We start from the raw sequence: 25,257 nt of genomic DNA, 5'->3' as shown, positions 1-25,257 counted from the left end.
AGATACAGGTTGAGTCTGGCCACTGACACCCATGGACCTGATTTACAGTAACTAGAGGAGAAGAGAATGGTTGATTGGTCTAAAGTTCCTGACCTAGCACAAGGGGGCTAGGCTTTTTGAGAATTTGTAATGAGGCCATGGTCTAAAGGCAAGGTGACCATTGGGCGACCTGGTGAGGCTAAGTGAGGCAGCTCTCATTGAAATGACAAGAACCCGACCAGATGATGATGAGATTCTGAGCCTGTGAACTGGAGCATTTTGTGCTGACTTAATGGATGGCCTGTCCTGATTTGACTTTGCTTATGGATGCAGACTTTGCAGGGTTCCAACAGGAATGAAGAGTCATTACATAAAAGATTCTGCTTATCTCCTCAGAGCACTGGGTTGATGTAAGCGTGGGCAGTGTAGAAATTGGGTACTCAAAATGGGGAGGATAAAGGCATGAAGTGGCTGGCTTACAAACTTTCATAGCTGGGGGAATATATTTGATAGGATTGTAGGATTAAGGTATAGGTATTACTTAATTACAAATCTTAGGCATAGATGGGGCCTAATAAGGGTGATGTCATTTTTTCCCTACTGAAATTAGGAGAATGATCTCATTAATGCCTAAAAGTTAATATGAACACAAAATGGGAAGGGGCAAGAAAGAATGGGAATGGACAACATGGGCAGGAAGTGGGACGGAAGCTGCTGGCTTCATGGTGGGGCTCGCAACCAGTGTTGCACAACAAAGTGTGTATTACTCCAACGTTGAATGGAAAACTAATTTGCTGTGAAACTTTCACCTAAACTGTAATAGAAAGTTCACAGACAAAGTGATCTGTTGGTTTGTTTTCAAAATCTCTGCGGTCATATTCCAACGCATTCCTGTCAGCATGTGGCTGCACTGGACGTAGTCTCACTTTGAGATACAGCTCATCACCAAAACCCAACTACTCTAAGACGTGCTGTTGCTTCATGTTCTCTGGTAAATGGTTTCTTCTTGAGTGGCCTTCCTTTGCTGTCTGTTTACAATCACTGCAGAGTAAAAGGTACTTTCTTCAACCCTGAGGACATCTTGTCACTCTCCAACTCTGGGATTCTGGAGAAGATTGCACTAAGGAGTACTTGTTCTTTCCTTGTTCGTAGATTCTTCTTCATCCTTTGGTGAAAACTCTGCAACAAAAAGATGGCTGCCAATAAGCCCAAAGGTCAGAACTCTTTGGCCTTACACAAAGTCATCATGGTGGGCAGTGGTGGTGTGGGGAAGTCCGCCCTAACGCTGCAGTTCATGTACGATGAGGTGAGTGCTTGTTTTACAACGACCATTGATGTTTGGATCTTCGGAGACGATCACTACGCTAGGCCTGGTGTTAAGTATTGGAATGATTTCTGGAATCCTTAAATAAACATTTTTGTTCATTTTAAAATTCAGAGCCAACAGCTATACTTAACTTGATTTTATAAGTGAAATACTTGAAATACTTAAGATTTCATGCTTTAAAAAAGAGAGAGCAAAAATAATGAACAGAGTATCTGTATTTTGAGCAAGCTAACTAACTTTGACTTACCATGTGTAGACCAAGTTTTTCAGCACATTTTTTTATGCAGTTTTGTGGTAAAATTAGGTGCCTTGGCTGATACTTGGGTCAGCTTATACTCAAGTATATACGGTATATTTCGTATTTTAATGGAGATTTCCCCCCTGAATTAATAGAACTGGTACTATATAGTACTTGATACTTGAGGTTAACATAAGAGGGAGCTTTAAAAACATTGGAAATTTTTCATTATCTTTTAATTCTGTTTTTCCCCATAAACTTTTTTGAAACCCTTTTATATACAAAGCGCCCTTTAGGAACTTCAATGAGAAGGTTGGTTATTTGTCTTGTATTTTGCTTGGCACTCACTCACCACTAAACAGGTTAAATAAATATGCCCCTACAATTTACAGTTACTGCAGATTACAGATTACTATGAATATGTCTGTGTGAGATTTTATTGTGCCAGAGTTAAAAATCTTGCCCAGACTCTCCTTCCCTTCCCCTCCTCCTCCCCACTATCATGATCCCAACTCTACCTTACAAATCTGGCTAGACCAGAGGATGTACAGTGGTGCAGATAGGAACCAGAAACACAAGAAATCCAGGACGGATGATCCCTTCAGGACCAGTGGTGAGAGTGGCGATGCCAGAAGGATGGAGGGAGGGTGGGGTAGAAAGGGGGAACTGATTTTAAGGATCTACATATAACCTCTCTGGGAGACAGACAACAGAAAAATGGGTGAAGGGAAGACATCGGACAGTGTATGACATGACAATATAATAATTATAAGTTATCAAGGGTTCATGAGGGAGGAAGGGTGAACAGGGAGGGATAAAACAAGGAGCTGATACCAAGGGTTTAAGTAGAGAGCAAATATTTTGAGAATGAAGGCAATGAATGTACAAATGTGCTTGACACAAGTATGGACTGTGATAAGAGTTGTATGAGTCCCCAATAAAATGATTTTTAAAATCTTGCTCTATATACTATATAACGAATGCAATGTATTCTTTCTTTACAGACATAACCCTTGTTGGTTCCTATAATAAGATGCCACAGGAGAGAGGGGCGTTTAAATGGTACATTAAATGAGATTACTAACTTATTTGTTCATTCATTTTCTTTGCTACTTACTTAATAGCCATCTTCTCTCAAGCTGATCCTGAAATCAGTCCCTTTCTCCTTGCCAATGCCAAGGAAACTTACTGCCATCAAGTCACTGCTGACTCAAAAATGCCCCTTAGGACAGAATAGAATTGTCCCTGTGGGTTTCTGAGCTTACAAATCTTACTGTGTGTAGAAAGCCTCATCCTTCCCCTGTGGGTCAGCTGTGGTTTGAATTGATCACTTTGTGGTTAACACTCAACTCTTAATCTACTAAGGCAGCAGGGCTCCTTCCTTGACAGTAAGGAGGCCAAAAATGAACATAGTCAGATGCCTGGCATTGGTTGAATGGTTAAGTACAATATTTGCATGTAAATAGAGTGATAGATAACTTTTTAAATAAATAAATTTATTGGGGACTCTTACAACTCTTATAACAATCCATACAGCATTTGTATCAATTACATTTATATGTATGTTGCCAACATCATTTCTAAAACATTTTCTTTCTACTTGAGCTCTTGATAATCGGCTCCTTTTTTCCCTCCTTCCCCTACCCTCCCACCCTCATGAATACTTGATATAATTTGTTATTTTTATTTTCATATTTGCACCGTCCACTGTCTCCCTTCACCCTCATTCCTATAATCGGTTCCCCCTTTTCTCCCCACCTTCCCCCTACCCTCATGGTATTATTACTCTCATTGTTGGTCCTGAGGGGATTATCTGCCCTGGATTCCGTGTATCATCTGTACCAGTGTACATCCTCTGGTCTAGCTGGATTTGTAAGGTAGAACTGGGGTCATGATAGTGGGGGAGGGAAGGGCAGCATTAAAGAACTAGAGGAATTTTGTGTGTTTTGTTGGTGCTATATTGTACCCTGGCTGGCTCATTCCTTCCTTGTGACCCTTCTGTGAGGGGATGTTCAACTATCTACAGATGGCTTTGGGTCTCCATTTGGACCCCCCTCGTTCACATCAAAATGGTTGTTTGTTTTGGGTCTTCTGATACCTGATCCCGTTAACACCTCATGATGCTTCTTCCCTGTCGGCTTTGTTCTTTCCGTGTTGGATGGCTGCATGTTTAATTTCAAGCCTTTAAGACCCAAGACGCTATATCTTATAATAGGCAGGCAACGTCAGCCTTCTTCACCACATTAGCTTATGTACCCATTATGGCTTCAGTGATCATATTGGGAAGGTGAGCATTACAGAATGGCAGGTTATTAGAAAAAAGTGTTCTTGCCTTGAGGGAGGACTTGAGTAGAGGCCCAATGTCCGTCTGCTACCTTAATACTTAACCTATAAATATATGTACATAGACCTATATCCCTATGGATGTATATTAATGTATTTACATGTATACATGTCTATGTTTATACCTCTATAAATCTCTTTTGCCTCCTAGTTCTTTCCTCTATTTCCTTTTACTTTCCTCCTGTCCCCACTATCATATCTGACCTTCATTAGGCTCCCTGTACTTCCTCTTGGCTACATTGCACTTGATCAAACCCCACCAGGCATCCTGTGCCGTCCTCACCATCGCTTTTAGATCACTTATTGTTCTCTTGCCCCTGGGTTTATTGGTTCCCCCCTCCTTTTTCCCCACCTCCTCTCCCATGCCCCCCCCCCCAACCGAACCATCGATCCTGTTGTTTTCTCCTCGGGATTGTTTAGATGGATAACTTTTTCAGTTGCAAATGCACTGTGTCTAGTTTTCAATAATTATTTACTGAGTACCTACCTACACGGTTCCAGGCATTGGAGGCACCGAATTCTTCATTGTGAAGGTTCCTGCTCCTGTGGCTTCTGTTCTTGTAGAGGATATAGACCTTAAACAGATACACAAGAAAATATCAGATAATAAAGCTCTTTCTGTAAAACAGACTGGAGGTAATAGTTCATCTCTCTCTTTTAGCAGCTGATGAAGATGCCAAATTGTCTAAATTAAAAATAACAATGCAACTTTTTAATTATTATTATTTATGGAAACCGAGAAGAAGGTAAGTGTTATGTGCTCAGCTGATAACCAAAAATCAACGGTTCAAACCTACCAGCTGCGTTGTGTGGGAGACAGATGAGACTGTCTGCATCCTTGTAAACTTATAGCCTCAGAGACTGTACGGAGCAGGTCTGCTCCGTCCTGTAGGATGGCCGGGAGCCAGAATCGGTTAGACAGCAGTGAGCTTGGGGGATTGGTAAAGAGCGCAGAGGACTTCCCACCACTATTTTGACAATGCCATGTGAATTCTAGTTATTTCGAAATTAAAAGTTTTAGAAAGTAAACATAATAATTAAAACCATGGTGTGTTTTGCATCTTCTTTCCTAGTTTGTGGAGGACTATGAACCTACCAAGGCAGACAGTTACCGGAAGAAGGTAGTCCTGGATGGGGAGGAAGTCCAGATCGATATCTTAGACACTGCGGGGCAAGAGGACTATGCTGCCATTAGAGACAACTACTTCCGAAGTGGAGAGGGCTTCCTCTGTGTCTTCTCTATCACAGAGATGGAGTCCTTTGCAGCGACAGCTGACTTCAGGTGTGTGGGAGCAGGTGTACCGATGACTGTATGACCATGTTCTCTTCCTCAAAACAAGCGGGAAACAGCACTCTCTTCTGTTAGCCTTTCACTCGGTGTCTACTTGTGTTCATTTCCTCTCTGATAGCATTACCTGACTCTACCCACTGTGTACTTAGTTATTCAGTATGCCTGACACGGTCTCACAACTGTTCGCATATCAGTTGTATTAGAACTTGAGTGTGTGATAGCTTGAAGTCAGTACCCAAAGTCTCTGTGTCTATTTTTGAAGTATTTTTCTTTGGGAGAAAATGCTGCTGCTACACTAAGTTAATATTTAGAGCACATCATGGAGCTGTGCCCCAAATTCTCTCTCTTCCTGCGTTAGTCACTGGTTTTCAGCTGTGAGGCTCAGCAGGCACACTGTCGTCCTTCTTGCACGACGATGCCCTGACAGCTCTGGCCAAGGCCTTTAAGACAAATAGCGTTACTGCCATGTAGTGCACTTGCTGTTGTTGGTTACTCAAAATTTGGCATCCATTGCTTCCTGGGGAGGTTGTGGTGATGGGAGAAGCCCTTTTTCTGTAAGCTAAGTTTGACATAGTCTCCCAAACATGGCATGCAGAGTCGGAGTTATTTTTTAGTTTTATATTTTCATTTCTTTTGAAGCATCTGCTTTGGGTTGTGGGGGGATACAAAAGAAGCATGTAATTTAGCCTTTATTAAACACACCGCCTTCTTGAATTCGAGGGTAAGTCAAAAAGCATTGCTTCTAGGGTCCCAGGTCCTACATGCACTAGTCTATTCCCAACGAAATGCCTGTACGCAAATGTCTGCGAGCAGCCTCTCAGTAACACATTTATTTGTCTTCGTCTCGTTCAGAAGCCCTGCTGGCAAAGTGTTGGGCTGCTAACTGCGAGGTCAGCAGCTTGAAACAACTCCTCGGGAGAAAGATGAAGCTGTAAAGATTCAAGTCTCCAAAAAAAAAGATTTAGTCTCAGAACCCACAGGGACAGTTCCACGCTGTCTGTAGGGTCACTGTGCGTTGGAACCCACTTGGTAGCAGCCAGTGAGGAGTCTTGTTAGGAAGTCTTCCCCAAAATAGGTTCCATCAAAACAGAAACTTCTGGGGGGCTTTACTGGGTCAGTTAAATTTTGCAAGGCAAAGAGGTCAGCATGGAAGGTTATGGCAGTTATTTTGTAGGAATTCCATAGAAGTCACCGTGATAGATTTCCTCAACGGACACAGAATGATCATAGGGGCTTCTAATGAAGACATTTTCCAGAAAGGGAAACGACATTGGTGAGAAAACGGCCAAAAAAGTTGTACAATGAATTCTTTTCCATCACAACAATGTATCTGCTCACAAGGACTGTCTTAAGAGAATTTCATTGGGAGACCTTACCCTATCCACTTTACCACCCTGATCTTGCCTTTTCAGTTTTCTTTTTGCTCCCGACTCAAGGAACATTTCAAAGGAACACAGTTTGAGCCTATTGAGGAAGCCCAACAGCCATTCGATGTGGTGTAAATCGAAGAGCACAGGATTCTTCAGGGAAGGTTAGAGAGATGGGAAAACCGCCTTAAACCTAGATGGATGGTGTGTTGAGAAACAATAGCCTCATATTTTTATGTTTTTGTTCAGTATTTTCTATGATTTATTTGCAGTACTTTTTTACTTACCCTCATAATAAGGTCATGAAACCAAGAGGAAGTGAGTGACAATATGGGAGACCTGGGCAGTGACCAGTCAGTGAGAGAAGTGTTCATGAAATGGATGGGCCTGCGAGATCATGATTTCCACAGATGAGGAAAGAAGATATGTCAGGTGGTTGGGCGTGAAATGGAACCTGGACTTCCACAGAAAGCAAAGCATTCCTTTCTATGTACGCTCGAAAGGTCTTAAGAACTTAGAGAGTTCACAAAGGATACATCACAAAGACATGTCATTTGAGGCACTTATAAAATACAGGTTTATTTGTAAAATTAAATTTGTTGGTTTCTGAAAGGAAGGAATTTCATGTATCATAAAATGCAGAGACATGAAATCCTGGGAGCCATGTTGAAAGTTACATAAATGTTCATAGTTATTCATTTGTTCAACAAATATCAAAGTGTTTATTATGTAGCTAGCTGTTCTGTAGATAGTAGAAGAAATTGTGTCATCGTAGTCATCTGTACCAAAGTGGAATCTCGAAAGAATGGATATTCTTAGGCCAACCTAGAACACCATGGACCATTGCTATTACAGAAAATAAATGGATATTTCCTTTTATTTTTAAAAAAGTCCAATTTGTTGTCCTTCCCATAAATAAAAATTGCCCTAGTAACTCACCAGCAATAAGGAAAATCATTTTGAGAAAATTCAAGTGTTACAGGAAGGCACATGAGCTAAGCTGCGCAGTACAACATAAATGTCAGGCTCCTCCTTGAGTTTTCCTGAGCATTTCTATTACCAAGAGAGACTTTACTCCTTAATCTTTGTTACATTTACCACACCCCTATACTAAATTCGACATATATGTGTTACTCACGATAAGATTTAAAAATGAGAACAGGATCCACTTCTTATTCTTCAAGTGTCCTTAGTACCCGTAATTGGCTCACTGGCTAGCATATATCATTTAGCACATGCTTAGTAAACCTTTGACTTTATTTGAAAATTCCCCGACCCTCCTGGTTCTCACTTTTCTTATAGTGATGAAGCCCTGGTGGCATAGTGGTTTGGCGTTGAGCTGCTAACCATAGGGTCAGCAGTTCACAACCACCAGCCACTCCTCAGGAGAAAGATGAGACTTTCTACTCCTGTAAAGAGTTACTGTCTTGAAAACCACAGTGATGGTTCTACCCTGTCCTGCAGGGTCGCCATAAATCAGAATGGACTTGATGACAGTGAGTTGGTTTTTGCTTATTTTGTTTTACTTTATTTTGTACTAAGCTTGATATGTATGTGCAGCATCCACTTCTTAGCCATCACAGGTTTCCTTAGTACCTGTAATTGGCATAGTGGCTAGCATGTAACATTTAGCACATACTTGGTAAACCTTTGACTTTATTTGAAAATTCCCTTACCCTATTGGTTCTCACTTTCCTTATATTAAAATTGAAAAGTTAGAACCATTTGTAAAGGTGCTTTCCTATCTTAAAATTGTTTTATAGCCTCAAAGGTTATATTTTACATACATAGATATGCATCACCTTAAGCAAAATGTGTATGAAAGCATAGGATTACCTTTCTCTGGCATCCAGGAAAGTATCTAATAAACCCCAATGAACTTACTGACTCAAGAACATTGTCTTTCACGTCTGAGCTCAGAGGGTCCGGGTTTCCCACAGCCATGTTTCTGATGGCAGTGATCCCTGCAGTATCACTGAAGCACCGGACTCAGTGCAGCGTAGTGAGTACTTATTGACAGACAGAGTACTCACTCTGTGAGGGGGCTTCAGAATGCGTGAAAGATGAAAATAGCACATCATGGAACTTTCCCACGAACTGTTTGAAGCCCTCCCATGTACATCTATACATATAACTTGAAATATTAGAGTCTCAACCCCCTGAGTCAGACTCACATACCTGGCGCCTCCTCAGACCTTACAGTATGTTAGTCATTATGAACATTATTATTAGCCTCTTAGTCTAGGTTGTTGGTGATAAAGGAAACAAAATCACAGTAAGATAGTGGTTAGCCACCCTGGGGAAAGATTATGAATAGCCACGGTCCTTTTCACAAATGCGCCATGCTTTTCATAGTGGTGAGTGTCCCGTGGGAATGTTACTGGTGGGGACATCACTGGGCCGTGCCACGCTGTGCACCTGACTCTTGTCACTCAGACACCTTCCTCATTTGGCATTTTCCTTTCTAAAAGAATGTCTAAGGTAAGTACAAATCGATGAGGGGTGAAGATGGCTTTATGTATTTTCCATAGCCTATCTGTGTGACTGTGGTATTAAAATTTTCCATATCTCCCTGTTAGAAGAACTGAGAATAATCCTTTGCTTTATGATTCAAATTCAAAGAAATTCCTGAGATTTTGATTCTGTCAGAATTCTACCCCATCAGTAAACAGGTGAACAAACTAATAATAATAGTAATGTCTAATACATAGCATGTGCCACGTCCATAGACTGTCTAAGCACTAACCAGTATGACAAACCTATATGCAACATAATGATGCTTAGATTTTTAAAATCGTTTTATTAGGGGCTCATACAACTCTTAGCACAATCCATACATACATCAGTTGTGTAAAGCACATTTGTACCTTCATTCTCTAAACATTTGCTCTCCACTTAAGGCCCTGGCATCAGCTCCTCATTTTTCCCCTCCCTCCCCGCGCCCCATTCCCTCATGAATCCTTGATAATTTATAAATTATTATTTTGTCATATCTTGTCCTCTCTGACATCTCCATTCACCCACTTTCTGTCCGTCCCCCAGGGAGGGGGTCACATGTAGATCCTTGTAATCGGTTCCCCCTTTCCAATCCACCCTTCCTCTACGCTCCGAGTATCACCACTCACACCACTGGTCCTTAAGGGATCATCCGCCCTGGATTCCCTGTGTTTCCAGTTCCTATCTGTACCAGTGTACATCCTCTGGTCTAGCCAGACTTGCAAGGTAGAAATGGGATCATAATAGTGTGGGGGGGGGCGCGTAGCATTTAGGAACTAGAGGAATGTTGTCTTTTTCATCGTACCCTGTCTGGCATGTCTCCTCTCCATGACCCCTCTGCAAGGGGATCTCGCTTAGATTTTTTTTTTTAAGTATTATCAATGTTTATAGCTTGAAAAAGAGGGAGGTCAAATATCTAGTTCCAAACCTTGAACCTAAGTGGTTGGCAGAACAGATGAATATTGTGGGTTTAGCTCTGTGATCTTGCTGTTAATCCCTTAGCTCTATGAGATCTCATAAATTAATGGTGATTCTTTTGTAAAACCACATGGCCACCATATTTCATGTTTTTTTATTGAATTTGGTAAAATTCCTGACTAAAACACTAGTCTGTACCCCTACCTTTTAATGTATTACGGATTTTTATATAGGATATTATATGAATCAGATAATTAAAATATTTTGTGATGTTATAGCATAAAAACACTCTTGTTCTCTTATTAATAACCATTTCTAACTCTAATGGAAACAACTAATTTAAAGCTTTTTTTCTGAATGATTAAGTGGTTTTTAACACATTTTCTTGTCACCTTTCTCTCATGTTCCCTGTGGGATTGAGCTGATCACTACATATAATAATAAAGTTTCCCCTTTGCCCGTTTGTAACTTTGTCTTGCAGAGGAAATTTGTATTACATGGAAAACTACACGGTACTGCCCAATCCATACCAAAAGTAGGATCTGGTGAGGGAGAATTTGGGAGAATTAAACCTTCTCAAACAGGATTTATTCCCTCCATATCCCACTCTGGGGAAGTACCATAGCATCCAGTACAGTTGCTGAGCATTTGATTGCCCAGGTTGAAATCTAAATTCTTCCAGTTACCTTTTGAACAAGTTATATAACCTCTCTTAGATGAAAGAAATGGCCTTATCTCTTCGATTACACTAATCGTGGGTTTGGGATGCAGGTTAAATGGGATGATGTATGAAAGGATTTACAATAGCGCCTGCTGACACATCATGAGCCCTCAGCAAAATGTTAGAAGTAGTGAAGGGGGGTGGTGGTGTCCCAGAGGCACTCCCTGTGGAGTACAAAATAAACCATCTCTCAGACGGTCATGATGGAGATTTTCACTCTTTCAGACTTCACTGCTAGATCCTCTGCAAAATCCTGTAAACTTCGCTCCTCCATTATTGTGGTGGTGTTTTGCACCCCTGCATTGAATCGCCTCATCGTGACCCTATGTGACAGAGAACTGCCCCATGAAGTTTCCAAGGCTGCAGTCCTTGTAGAAACCGATCACTGGGTCTTTCCTCCCAGGGAGCCCGTGGTAATGAGCTTGTCACTGCCCCGTTTGTGAGCAGGTGCACGCCGCCATTGTACAACGGGGCTCCGTGTCATTGCACTTAGCCCTTTCATAGTCTCTTGTTCTCTTTGCCTAAAATACTGCCATATCTGCACTTTTCAACATTTAAAAAATAATTTCACAAGAGAGGGGGCTAAAAGAGACCAAGGTAATAAATGGAAGTCTCTTACAGACGTCTCAGGTCTGTTGATTTTGCAAGAGAACATTCAGTGGCCCGTCAGTAGTAGCATGAATTGTGTATTTGCCACATGCCAGTCACAGTCATAAACATTGTATAGTTTAATTCTCATAGCAACCCTATAAGGATATTATTATTATTACCCCATTGACTAGATCATGTTCCCAAACAGATCTGGCCTCCTCCCCCCTTTCCCGAGGGATAAAAACAAGAGGAACTCGGTAGTGGGCAACTGTTTCTGCTCCTAAAACCCGTCAGTGAGCAGCAGCTTGTAAAGGGCAGTTGCATTTGATGCTTCCATCTGCCCCTCTAACTGCTAGGGTTACACATCTTTGTCAGTGAACAGGAGCCCCTCAGAGACACGGGGGTGTAGTTCCAGACCACCTTGATGTAGTAAATATTGTAAGAAAGTGAGTCACTGCAATGATTTCCCCTGGTTTCCCAGTACATGTAGAAGTTATGGTCACACTATGCTGCAGCCCATGAAGGAGCCCTGTGGCACAGTGTTAAGTGGTGTGCTGCTAACTCAGAAGGTTGGTGGTTCTACCCCACCAGCAGCTCTGTGGGAGAAAGATGAGACAGCCTCCTTCTGTAAAGATGTCCAGACTCACAAACCGTACCGGGCATCTGCTCCGTCCTAGAGGGTCTCTTGGAATCAACTCAACCGCAGTAGGTCTGGCAGTGCATGAAGCGTGCGATGACATTGTGAACAAGTTTGAGTAGTGAGGATTACCAGAAGGTAACACTGACATGAAATGAGTACACGGGATTGGAAATACAGACTTGCTGAAAACAGGGTTGCCATACACCTTTCATCTGTTTTTGTTTGTTTGGGGAAGGGAAGCAGAGTTTAAGGTATGCCTGTATTTTTTTCCGTATCACTGTATTTAATGAAGTGATTATGTAATTGACGTGATTGATGATAGAACCACTGCTATATAACAAAAGAGCTTGTCATTATTAGATAGTAACATGCACATTATCAGTCAGTGCTAATTGCAGCTATTTGTTATGTAAAGATAAAACTAACATTTTCTTTTGATTTTCTTTTATTCAGGGAGCAGATTTTAAGAGTAAAAGAAGATGAGAATGTACCGTTTCTGCTGGTTGGTAACAAATCAGACTTAGAAGATAAAAGGCAGGTCTCTGTAGAAGAGGCAAAAGCCAGAGCTGATCAATGGAATGTGAACTATGTGGAAACATCCGCAAAAACGCGAGCTAATGTTGACAAGGTAAAATGTGACTCAGTCCTGTGACTTCGTGTTAAAAGTAGGGTGGCGTGCCTTCACTCGGCCCCATTTTGTCTAGAGTGTCTGAGACGTCCACAGAGTGGCGTGCTTTTTAATAGGTGCTGGTCCTTATCAGCCCTGAATGCTCGAGGACAACAAGGTAGGAGTTTCTTACTTTTCCATGTGCTCCCAAGAGGTGTTCAAGCATGAGGCACTGCAGCTGAATAGTTTGCTTTTTTGTTTTTTCAGTGCTAACAGGATTCCTGACCTGAATCCCTGCCCTTTTTTCTTACCTGGATGAGCTAGATAATTTGTAAAGAATTGTGTAAATCCCACGATACCAGCACTGAAGTTCCTTACCTCTGTCCTCCTTCCTTTCTGATCCCATTAAGTTCTCCAAAGTGGAGGTGCTTTCCCAGATGTGAGGGTTCTAGAAGCTCTGCCTCTACACTCCCCCCCTTCCCCGAATCTCTGTGTGTGTTCCTCCACCTTTTCCCCTATTTCCTCACTGGTTAAAGTGGGTCTTCCTGGGGAGACCTCCTAATTTCTGGAATCCTCCCAAGTGCATTTCAACTTGGAAAGACAACCCCCTTTGTCCCTAATCTAGCAATCTGTCATCACCACTTGTGCACCCTGGTTCTCAGCCCTTTCGCCACCCCCAGCACAGAGTTCCCACCGCATTTTCCTGCTCTGGGCTTCACTGGGCAGCTGCTTTCCTACTGACATACAGCCATCTGGAGAACCCTTGTATGACTGTTCGAAATGGAAGAAACAGGCATGTACACAAGCATTACAGTTTTTATAGGGTATTGCGTGAGGAGCCCTGGTGGTGGAGTGGTTACGCATTGGGATGCTAACCAGGTTAGGAGTTCAAAACCACCAGACACTCCTTGAGAGATAGAAGGAGCTTTCTACTTCCACAGAAAGTAACAGACCCGAAAACTCACAGGGGCAGTCTTGCCCTCTCCTTCAGAGTCACCATGAGCCAGCATCAACTCAATGCTGGGAGTTGGGTATTGGATATTTACATGAAATAACGCTTCCTGGCAGTATAAGTTCTGCAAAATCTTCGTAGAGACAAAATAGTACTTTTCGGCACATGCCCCTTTCGTCCATTTCAAACAGTCAAGTCGCCTCTGGATGGCTGCATGTCAATAGGAAAGAAGCTGCCCACTTAAGTCCAGAGGAGGAAAATGTAGGTGGGAACTCTGTGTAGGTGAGTCATGAAAGGTACTGTGTATCTGAACCATGTCAGTATATTTCTGGGCTCCTGGATGTTATTTGGAGTTGCCTTTGCTGCAGTGATTCAAGCTAATGTTCCAGCTAATAACACTAATAACATATCTTCAGACACCCTCCATTGAATGCATCTGTCAAGAGATTAAGAAAGTAGATTTCAGAGAGACATGTGTCCCCTCTAATATGTATCGAAATCCAAATTTATTACACAATTTCAGAAATGCTTAATGCAGCATGTTGTTCATTAATGAAATCACGTACTATCAAAAAAATCAAAGCTCAGAAAGCAAATGTTTTGAGAATGATGATGGCAACAAATGTGCTTGACACCATGGATGTATGTATGAATTGTGATAAGTTATATGTGCCCCTAATAAAACACTTTTTTAAAAAATCAAAGCAAAAATAATTGGATCTTGCAAGGGTTACAGTCTTGGTGGGACCTGTATTCATCCTGGATGTCTAGACTCCACAGCTGCGCCTCTCAAACTGTTATGTTCAGAGGAATCGCCTGTAAGCACAGCAACTCTTTCCCCGAGAGATTTTGTTTCATTTGGTCTGGAGTGGGGCCTGAGAATTTGCATTTCCAGCAAGATTCCTTTAGGTTCATGAGCTCTGTACGTGGATGAGTACCATGAGTTTCTACTGAATATTCTAGTTTTCGCTGTAATTTAGGGCAATGTGTTTTGAGATTCAGTGTGTCGGGTTTTGGAAGGCAGCAGCGAACAGTGCAGCACTCAGGCTCTTAGCATTCCTCCTCATTGATGTCACGAGCTGGTTGAAGAATACATTCTAAAAGACGCGTGAGGAACACGGGAATGAAATGCCTGTGGGGGTCATCTGCTGGCTAGGGACAGAAGATGGTGTTCATTATGAGCACGGTACAAGAAAGACCAACAGCCCAATGTGAAATGGTCAAAATACAAACATGCTGCAGAAAGAAATCTAAGTGCCTTTAAACTTTAAAAGAGACCTATCTAAGTTATCTAGTGCTGCCTTTATGATAGAACTGTTCCATAGGCTTTCCAAGACATTAAATCTTATGGGTGTAGATAATCTCATCTTTCTTCCTCTGGGCTGCTGGTTGATTTGAACCATTGACCTTGTGATTCGGTGCTTAACACCTAACATACAGCACCACCCTGGAGTTCTCCACTTCTAAAACAAAAAATACAGTTAAATATATAATTATACACCTTTCACTTGTCACATTGGAAAAAAAGGAAAAGGCTGACAATAGACTATTCATAAGAATGTAGAAAAACAGCAACTCTCATGTTGGTGAAAAGACAAGTTGGCAATTATCTATCAAAATTATGCCCCAGCGATTCAAGTTTTAAAAGTTCATTCTGATCAAAGCATACATTCATGCATAAATATATGTCCAATAATTGTCCTAGAAGCAAAAGACTGTAATTAGTCCTAATGTCTAATAATAGACTAACTTAATTGTAGTATACTCATTATACTCATAAAATGAAATACTGTACATCAATTAAAAAGAAATAAAGGGTGTTTGCTTCGGCAGCATATGGACTAAAATTGGAACAATACAGAGAAGATTAGCATGGCCCTGTGCAAGGATAATGTGCAAATTTGTGAAGCGCTCCGTATTTTTCTGTGCACGTCAATAAAATGGCTGAAAAAAATTTAAAATAAGGGTAAGACTGACTGTGCTGAACTGGAATGTTCTTTAACATCATGTAGATGGGGGAAAGCAAGGTGCAGAATCATGTCTGTAGTCTGCTGCCATCTCTGTTTCCCTTACACATATGTACACAGTGGAAGGATATTTAGGAATCTGGTGTCTGGTAACCACCAGAGAACTCAGCTAGAGGTGTATACCCTTTTTATTGCAAATACTCTTCTGTACTTTTGTATTTGAATATTTAAACATACACATGTTTTTTAAGAAAAAGTGTTGAGCTGAGTTAATTCACATGACTCTATAGTGGCGATACAGCAGACTGCACCCTAAACTTGGTGGACATTTCTGTGCCCATAGCCTCTGTGAGCCAAGAATTTGGACAGGACATAATGGACATGACTTGTCGCTGTTCACAATGAGCAGCGCCTCGGCTAGGAAGCGAGGTCTGGGCACGGGCACATCTCAACGTAGATTCTACAGCCTTGTTCACACGGCTGGCAGCTGCTGCTGGCTGTGTCTCAGGATGCCTCACTTCCTCTTCGCGTGGTCTTTCTGTGAGCGCTGGTTTGCACTCCCTCACAGTACGGTAGAGAGTTCCAAGAAGAAGAGCCCTGAGATAGTAAGAAAGAACAGGACAGAAGTCATAGCAATTTTTATGATGTGTACAGGGAAGTACCCAACTTTATTTCTGCCTCATTCTATCGGTGGAGGCACTCAGTCTCACCTAGGTTCAGGGCAGGGGGGGAAAGCATGGGGAATGGCAAGGGTCTGAAAAAAGCATAGAATCAGAAATCTCTCTGTGGCCATTTAATCTGAAAAGTACAATCAAGGTCACCTCTTGTGAACGAAAACCATTTTAAATTGGGCTGTGCTTATCAATCAGCTAAGATACAAGGTCATGCTGAAAACTCTGGTTTCATTTCATGGGCTTCAGCATCCTGGAGAATGCTGCCAGAGAAGTGGAGGGCCTCGGTGGCTAAATTAAAATAGTGGGTGGCAACAACTCAAGCTCCAAGATTGGGCTGTCACTTGATTTTTGTTTTGTTTTGCTCAGGAAATAATCGATGTAATAAGAACTCATATTTCCTGGGCTTATAAAAAGAACCAATAAGTGCTTATAAAAAAGGCACCACGGCAAGCCCTGTGAGGCACAGATACTGGTGCTCAATGTTGACAGGAGGAAACAGAGGCTAGGGAGATCATGGAACCAGTTCAAGGCATCAGGGCTGAGGATAGTGGCCTCCGATAGTTTGGGAATGGGCAACACTGGTGCCCCATTCTTTACTCATTTTATTCACAGTAATCATTGGAATAACCTATGTTGACTTGGCTTTTTTATCATCCACTATTAGAGGCCTGATCACAAGTTTTCCAGTATTAATATTGTCTTTTTCTTTTAAATTACAAAGTATTGTGCTTTGTCACAGAGAACAGATAATTCGCTCCCCATATGATCTTGTACCTTAGCCATATCTGAATTCCAAATGGGACCAATGAATGGAAGTTTGAAATTCTACTCTGTTAAAAGATTCCATGACCACCAGAGCTGTAGAGCCATGGCCATGTCCTTTCTCCTGCTTACCTGTCACAGAGAGATTACTTGAAGACCAGGCTAACCTATTGTGTACTCCCTGGGTACTGTGTTCATCCAGGTGCCTTCATGTGGACCCTTCTGTTCCTTAAGTTATACCTCTAAGGTTGCCTTTAATTTTAAAGCGCATCTTGGGAGGATTGTAGGGAAATCGAACAAATAGAGACCAAAAGGGGAAATATGGCTTATTATGTCAAAAAAAGCTAATTTTATATTGGAAAATGAATCTTAGTAGAAATATACTGTTTATTTTTGAAAATACTGTTTTGCTTTTTTAATGTACAGTGATTGGTGCATGCTTATGGTAGAAGGAAAAATTCATAATGCAAAAGAATAAACAATAAAAACTGAGTCGTCCTTCACCCATCTGTTTTTCTACCTTCCTTATAGCTAACTTTTGCTACCAGCTAGATGTCTTTCCAGCTCTCCACCCCCACACTCCCACCCCTCAACTCACACACACACACACTTTTTTTTAAGTTAAGCAGTGTAGATTAGCTGGTTCCCTGTCTCCCCCCCATTTAAATTGGATTCAATGTATTTCTTGAGCATGCTTTTTAAATTACATAGCAAAACAAGCTCGTGTACCTCCTACCATGTTATTGGATATATATCTACCACATATTTAAAAGCTATGAAGTATTCCTTAATCAGATTTTCCTATTAGTGCCATTTAGATTGTTGGCTTTTTTTTTTTCCGTTCTAAGCAATGCCGCAGTGAGCTTTCTGCAGGTGCGTCATGCAAGCAGGAAAAGGGGAGTGCATGTAAAATTCAGTCATCCCAAGTTGCCCTCCAGGTCAGCTGCCCTGGCACTCCCAGCAGTCCCCTCATGACTTGACTGGCACCAATACCAGCCTTTATTAATCACTGCTCACATCACGAAGTCATGACTTTGATTTGCATTTCCCTGATTGCTAATGAGACAGAGCATCTTTTCTTTTTTTTTTTTTTCATTCCCTCCTTCAGATTTGGATTTTATTATTTTTTGTTTTTGTTTTTTTTTTGTTGTTTTTTTTTATAATTTTATCTGTTTATTTTATTTTTTTTAACAATTTATTGGGGCTGATACAATTCTTTTCACAGTTCATACATATACATACATCAATTGTATAAAGCACATCTGTACAGTCTTTGCCCTAATCATTTTTTTTCTCTTTTCCTCTTTTACATTTTATTAGGGACTCCAACAACTCTTAACACAATCCATACATATACATACATCAATTGTATAAAGCACATCCATACATTCCCTGCCCCAATCATTCTCAAGGCATTTGCTCTCCACTTAAGCCCCTTGCATCAGGTCCTCTTTTTTTTTCCCCCCCTCCCTCCCCTTTCCCCCCTCCCTCATATGCCCTTGGTAATTTATACCTCGTTATTTTGTCATATCTTGCCCTATTCGGGGTCTCCCTTCCCCCCTTCTCTGCTGTCCCTCTCCCAGGGAAGAGGTCACATGTGGCTCCTTGTAATCAGTTCCCCCTTTCCAACCCACTCACCCTCCACTCTCCCAGCATCGTCCCTCACGCCCTTGGTCCTGAAGGTATCATCCACCCTGGATTCCCTGTACCTCCAACCCTCATATGTACCAGTGTACAGCCTCTGTCCTATCCAGCCCTGCAAGGTAGAATTCGGATCATGGTAGTTGGGGGGAGGAAGCATCCAGGATCTGGGGGAAAGCTGTGTTCTTCATCGATACTACCTCACACCCTAATTAACCCATCTCCTCTCCTAAGCCCCTCTATGAGGGGATCTCCATTGGCCGACACTTGGGCCTTGGGTCTCCACTCTGCACTTCCCCCTTCATTTAATATAATATATATATATATATACACATACATATATACATATACACATATATACACATACATACACACACTTATATCTTTTTTTTTTTTTGCATGATGCCTTATATCTGGTCCCTTGGGCACCTCGTGATCGCACTGGCCGGTGTGCTTCTTCCATGTGGGCTTATTTGTTTCTGAGCGAGATGGCCGCTTGTTCACCTTCAAGCCTTTAAGACCCCAGACACTATCTCTTTTGATAGCCGGGCACCATCAGCTTTCTTCACCACATTTGCTTGTGCACCCATTTGTCTTCGGCGATCCTATCATGGAGGTGTGCAGTCAATGATATGATTTTTTGTTCTTTGATGCCTGGTAACTGATCCCTTTGGGACCACTCGATCACACAGGCTGGTGTGTTCTTCCATGTGGACTTTGTTGCTTCTGAGCTAGATGGCCGCTTGTTTATCTTCAAGCCTTTAAGACCCCAGTCACTATCTCTTTTGATAGCCGGGCACCATCAGCTTTCTTCACCACATTTACTTGTTCACCCATTTTGGCTCCAGCCGTTGTGTCGGGAGAGTGAGCATCATAGAGTTCCAATTTAATAAAAGAAGGTATTCATGCATAGAGGGAGTGTTTGAGTAGAGGCCCAAGGTCCTTCCGCCACCTTAATACTTGACCTATAAATATCAACACAAAGATCTATTTCCCCAACCTCCTATATATATTTGCATGAACATGTCTTTGTCTAGACCTCCATGAATGCCCTTTGACTCCTAGCTCTTTCCTCCATCTCCCTTGACCTTCCTCCTGCCCCACTACCATGCTTCATCGCCACCTGGGCTAGAGTATACCTCTTCTCTAAGCAACCTTACTCTTGATCATTTCCCACCAGGCCTGCCACTCCCACTTCTCTACCCTTTGGGGTCCCATGTTTTTCCCTTGTCCCTGGGTTTGTTAACACCACTTGAGACAGAGCATCTTTTCATTGATTCGCTGGTCTTGTAAAACTGGTAAAATTATTTTCTCCTGCCCAAATGAGTCATTGCTTGTTTGGATTCATACGCCTACTTTATATTGAGGACATTAACTCGTTGTCCATCTGTATTTATTTTTAATGTTGTCTCTAATCTATACATCTTTTATCTGGATTTATTCTGTCCTTTGCCATGGGAGAAATTATTAAAAGTGTGAGGTCAAATGTGTTAACATTTTCCTTTGTGACGTCTGGGTTGTGTGACTTGCTTGGAAAAACGTTTTCCTTATTAAAAAAAAAAGATTCCTATAATTGTTTACTGTCTTTTTGTGTTGATTTCCAAAAAAGTATCCTTAAGCTATTTGAAAGTTCGTTTGAACTGCTGAGTACTTAAAATGAACAAGGCAGATGAATCCAAGGATTTAGACTTAGGATTCTTAGAGAGATGTTTCGTCGGTTCTAATAAAGTAAATATTCTGAACTCAATGTTTTTACTTTATTTGTCTTGTCTAGTTTGGTTTTTGTAGGGAGTTTGGTTTTAACCTGTGTGGGGGAAAAAGGAATTCCTGTGATTTCTAGTTTAGAATTACAAGGGCAAGTTATATGTTTACTATGTTGTCCTAAAATGCCTTTGTTTAAAAAAATCTAAATTCATCCAAATCAATTCCCTATTTCTGTCCCTAGTTAATGTATTATTTGTTTCCGCTTGGTGATTGAACCAGAGCTTCTTGTAGCTTTTCTTTATAAATAAGCTGTTGAACATTCTAAGTCTCCTACTGCTTTTGCTAGTCAAAATTATTGTGTCCGTTTTTAACATGAATTGAAATTTATTACAGCTACTCTTTTAAAATTAGAAACGAAACCTTCTTACAATATGCCATGTTTAATGCTATCTCTGTACCAAAAAAAGCAGTTATGGGACTACTGTAATAAGTTCATTTTGTTGGTATGGTTGTTTCCAGAAGTAGATTTTAAGCAAAGGTATTCAGAAATTCCTAGGCACCTGTTAGCCAGAAGTGTAACAAGTGGGTGTTATTTATCACAATGTCTTAGTCTATTGTATTTCTTTCATATTGCCAGATGCTCAATATTTCCTTTAATTATGGGGCCTCTTAGTGTTCAAAACACACTAAAACCAAGCTTTCTGCCGTAGAGTTGGTTCTGATGCAGAGAACCTCCTCCAGGATAGGGTGGAGCTACTCCCGTGGGTTTCTGAGACGGTAGCTCTTTCTGGGAGGAGAAAGGAATGTCTGGTGGTTTCAGACTGCTGACTGTGCTCTGAACTGTTCAACCCGTGACCCACCTGGACCACCCCCAGGGCCGTGTTAGCTCTGTGTTCATCTGTCTCGGCCCACTAGTCTTCAGTAGCTTATTTTTTTACCGTATATACTTGAGTATTAGCTGACCCGAATATCCACCAAGACACCTAATTTTACCACAAAACTACATTTAAAATGTGCTGAAAAACTTGGCTTATACTCGAGTATGTACAGATCTTAATTTTAATATCCTTTCTCCAGAACAGAAATCAACCATTAGTCTAAGAAATTCTAGATCCCTTTGTTAGGAATGAGACTACAGTTAGAGTACTAACTTGTTCATTGATAGGAATACATGCTCAAAGAGGAAAAGGTCATGAGATGAAGCTCTTGACATTCCAGGATTTCGATCTCTTTGGTTTTGTAATTTCATCTTTTACAGTAAACGTCATGGTTCCTAAACCACATTGACATAATCACTTCCTGCATTATCTTCCATACGTGTAAAATATTTCCTATAGATTAATGCCATTATGACTACTAAAGTATAAACAAATGCTGTTCAAGGTTTTTACTGTTTTATTTCTGTTTAGATTCGCCTCTTGTTTGCTTTTGTCCTTAGTGCATATTCTAAAATGTGTACCCCACAAGCTGCACTTTAAAGCCTCTTGAAATAGTTAATATTCTATGATTACCTTACCGATGTGATTTACAAATAGGCTCATTTGTTTTCCCCGAGATGGGCATCTCAGGGCAGGATGGCCACATACAGACTCATTTGTTTTACTGAGTATCAAATTGGTAAGGATTACTTTTTCTTTCTTCCTTCCTTTTTTAAATTTAGTTTTTGAATATGTAAAGCATTTATAGTTCCAAAGTAGAAATTATATAACAGGAAATATTCTGGGACACCTCAGAGTCCTGTCTACTCTGTTCCCTTCTTCTTGATTATTAGTTTTCTATTTATCCTGTCAATATTTTTGCAAATGCAAGCAAATACATACGTATTCCTCTTCTGGTCACACAGGTCACCGTCTGTCTGCACTATTCTGTACCTCGCTCGTCAGCTGAAGTCTCCATTCGAGCGCTGTGGGCATGTCAGGAGAAGTGCTTCAGTCTTTGCATTTGTTCATTTAACAACATCCGTCGTCTCCATTATATATATTTTTCTTGGTACATTTTGTTTTTTAATTTTTAAAGTAATACCAATTATTAAGTTGTAGAGGAGCCAATCTAATCAATATTTATACAACAGTAACTTAGCGAAAGAATTTTTTTTCCAGAATACAAAACCCTGGGCTATACATAAAGTTGCTCATCCATCTGTCACACACACACATTCCTTCGGATCAGTGTGTACTTGCTTCCCCAGCCCTTTTCTGTGTTCATGCAAACATTTGTTCTTGAAATGCACTTCTTCCATTCATGTACTATGAGTTTTTTTATTATTGTGCCAACTTCTAGACATCGGACAAAAACTGATAAATTTGCAAATACGTCACAACAGAGCAAGCTGCTTTCTAGTGCCCAGATGCCATCCATTGACTTCTGTTTGGAGCTCTCCTCCCTTTTGGGGTGTTTCGTTTTTATCTGAAAAAATGGGATGGACAGACCAGATTGTATTTTGTGAACATTATAACCAAAATGTGTCATTCTTAAAAAATCCCTTTTTTTTTTTCAAAATACTTGGAGAAGCCAACTTTAGTTAATGCTTCCCTTTCCTGTATTCCCCAGACAAGAGTTCTTAATGTGGGTTTTTTTAACCTTACACTAACTTTTATTGCTGTCACTTTAGTAGTTACTAAGTTCAAAATATTGTCTTGATTTGCTTTGCTTACCCTCTTCCATTATTTTCTAGGTATTTTTTGACTTGATGAGGGAAATTCGAGCCAGAAAAATGGAAGACAGCAAAGAAAATGGGAAAAAGAAGAGGAAAAGTTTAGCCAAGAGAATCAGAGAAAGATGCTGCATTTTATAATCAGAACCCAAACTCCTTTCTTATCTTGACCATACTAATAAATATAATTTATAAGCATTGCCATTGAAGGCTCAATTGACTGAAATTACTTTAATGTTTTGGAAATTGGTATGTATCACTAAAAGCATGAATTGGAACTACAGTGAAGGTTAAATTCACTTTTTGAAGAAAATTAGTGTGGCTTCACCAAGAAGCAAAGTTCAACCTATTTCATGATTGCCTACATTTATCAAGGCCCTGAATGTGGCGGGCGAGCTTGTGTTTCGAGGGCGGGCTCCTTGAACTGTTCGATAAAGAGGTGAGGTGGTGGGGAACGGGAGGAAAGGCCACTTCCTCTGGCTTATTCGAAATCTTAAATTTTTTATCATTTAAAAATGTCTTGGTCTTCTACTGCCTTGAAAAATGACAATTGTGAACATGATAGTTAAACTGTACCACTTTTTAAACTATTGTTATGCAAATGTAGAAGAGCCAGTGTTTGGCATGGTTGTTGCTATTGTTGGATTGAGAGTAAGTCATCTGTGAACCTGCATTCATTACCTGGTGATTAAGTTAGAGAAGTGATGTAAACTTGTATATGAACATTTTAAATATGCCTTAATTTAAAAACCGAAAAATACCTGGTTATGTCCTTCTGGGTGTCATCTCTGGCTCCATGGGCCTATTCACCCATGTGGTCTGGTGAGAGAATATACGCCTGCTATGGAGTAAAGCTTTTATATAGAAGATGCTTGAGAAATACGGTCTTCTAGGAGTCTGTCTAAATTTAAAATGTGTGCCATACTCTGGTTCTTGAAAATAAGGTTCCAGAGCTCCTTGATTGCTGTCCATAAACTCTGCGCTAGTTAGAAATAAAGGGCCACCTGAAATCGTCAGATGATTTCAGACACCCCAAGAGTCCAGTACCACGTGTGCTCCAGTGGTCCCCAGAAACCCCCAGTGGCGAGTGGTAAGCACGAGAGGGTTAAAGGTCTTCATTGCGTGGGAGCCAGGCACAGGAAAAGCACCCTTAGTGCGTTAATGCATTTTGCACTAAGACACTTTGGGGAAATATCTGAGCTTGTCACTGTTAATTTCTAAATTTGTGCCCTTGATGTAACATATGACAATATGGGAGTTATGAGGAGTGTTGGTAGTTGTCTGTGTTCAGAATAAAGACTAGCGCTACATCTTCCTAAAGTTGGTACCAAATAGTCAAACCCGAATATAATTCAGAAAATATGCTTGGCATGCGCAGACCAGACATCAGGTCAGGCCTGTGTGCTATGTCGCCATTGTGTGGTGCATTTGTCCCACTGGAAGAACTCTAGCACGTTAGTTGGGAACACAGTGTCCGGTGTCCGGGGGAAACAGGCCCTGTCAGGTTTCTTTTCCTCTTTAAAATGGGACCAGCACAGATGATGGAACAAAGATTCTTTTTTGTTGTTCACAACATAATTTCAACAGGTCAAAGATGTGTTCAGGCATTCCAGGTAACAGAGGTGAATGTTAAGTTAGCAGAAATAGGCATTTTAGGAACTCAATGCATTGATAGTATATCGGGCTCGTCATTTAAAATATTTGTCCTTCAAAGGTTTGAGATGTACATCTTTCATTTCTTATTTTTCATAGGCTATGCCATGTGCAGAGTTAAAGTTGCCCGTGTAACACTGGCCCAGTGCGGGCCCATCAGCCTCAATGTGTACTCACTGCAGTCTTATTTAACCAGGGTCCTAACCACTAACATTGTGACTTTGCTTTGAGACCTTTCCTCTCCTGGGTACTGAGGTGCTATGAAGCCAACTGACAAACATGCATCACATGTCCAGGCTGATGCCACTACCCGGTTCATTTATTTGCAATTTGAGCCATTTAAAGACCAATAAACTTCCTTTTTTTAAAAAAAAAATTGCCTGTCGTGTTACTTGATGTTTACAATGTAATGTAGTGCTTGGGTTTATCAACCTGGGTATCTTTACCAGAGCTTTTTTAAAAGAGCCGACTCTTTTGTGTTGTCGGTTTGGGGCTTTCATTTGGGTAACCCAAATTTTCTAGACATCATCAAGGCTTGGATATGGAGAATCCCATGTACACAGCTATATAAAAGGTACTATCATCAAAGTCACAGATGGCTACATACCTCAAATTCAGATTGTGTAACTGCTTTATAATTATTTTCTAATCAAAATGGCCCACAGAGATAATTTTCCAAATTGTAGCCTTAGTTAACCCTTTGAAATAACCACTTGTTGAGAGTTCACCAAAA

At 40.9% G+C, this 25,257-nt stretch overlaps 1 protein-coding gene and 1 non-coding gene across 2 annotated transcripts in view; both read left to right on the top strand.

Annotated features, from left to right (window-relative positions):
• RALA (RAS like proto-oncogene A) overlaps window positions 1–24,900 on the top strand; it is a 71,598-nt gene extending 46,698 nt beyond the window's left edge. The window contains exons 2-5 of the mRNA XM_075558181.1: window positions 1,132–1,285; window positions 4,961–5,169; window positions 12,365–12,539; window positions 22,893–24,900. Coding sequence (XP_075414296.1) covers window positions 1,172–1,285; window positions 4,961–5,169; window positions 12,365–12,539; window positions 22,893–23,012 — 618 coding nt within the window. The 5' untranslated portion in view covers window positions 1,132–1,171 and the 3' untranslated portion in view covers window positions 23,013–24,900. The remainder of the gene's footprint in view (window positions 1–1,131; window positions 1,286–4,960; window positions 5,170–12,364; window positions 12,540–22,892) is intronic.
• LOC142457499 (U6 spliceosomal RNA) lies at window positions 15,288–15,393 on the top strand. Its single transcript, XR_012786226.1, has one exon. It is a non-coding gene; the product is annotated as a U6 spliceosomal RNA (small nuclear RNA).
• Window positions 24,901–25,257: the final 357 nt, after the last annotated feature.

The sequence above is a fragment of the Tenrec ecaudatus genome, chromosome 9 (genome assembly GCF_050624435.1).
Source record: "Tenrec ecaudatus isolate mTenEca1 chromosome 9, mTenEca1.hap1, whole genome shotgun sequence".
Lineage (NCBI taxonomy): Eukaryota > Metazoa > Chordata > Mammalia > Afrosoricida > Tenrecidae > Tenrec > Tenrec ecaudatus.
The sequence above is the reverse complement of the archived record's forward strand: the minus strand, read 5'-3'. Positions and strand labels throughout refer to the sequence as shown.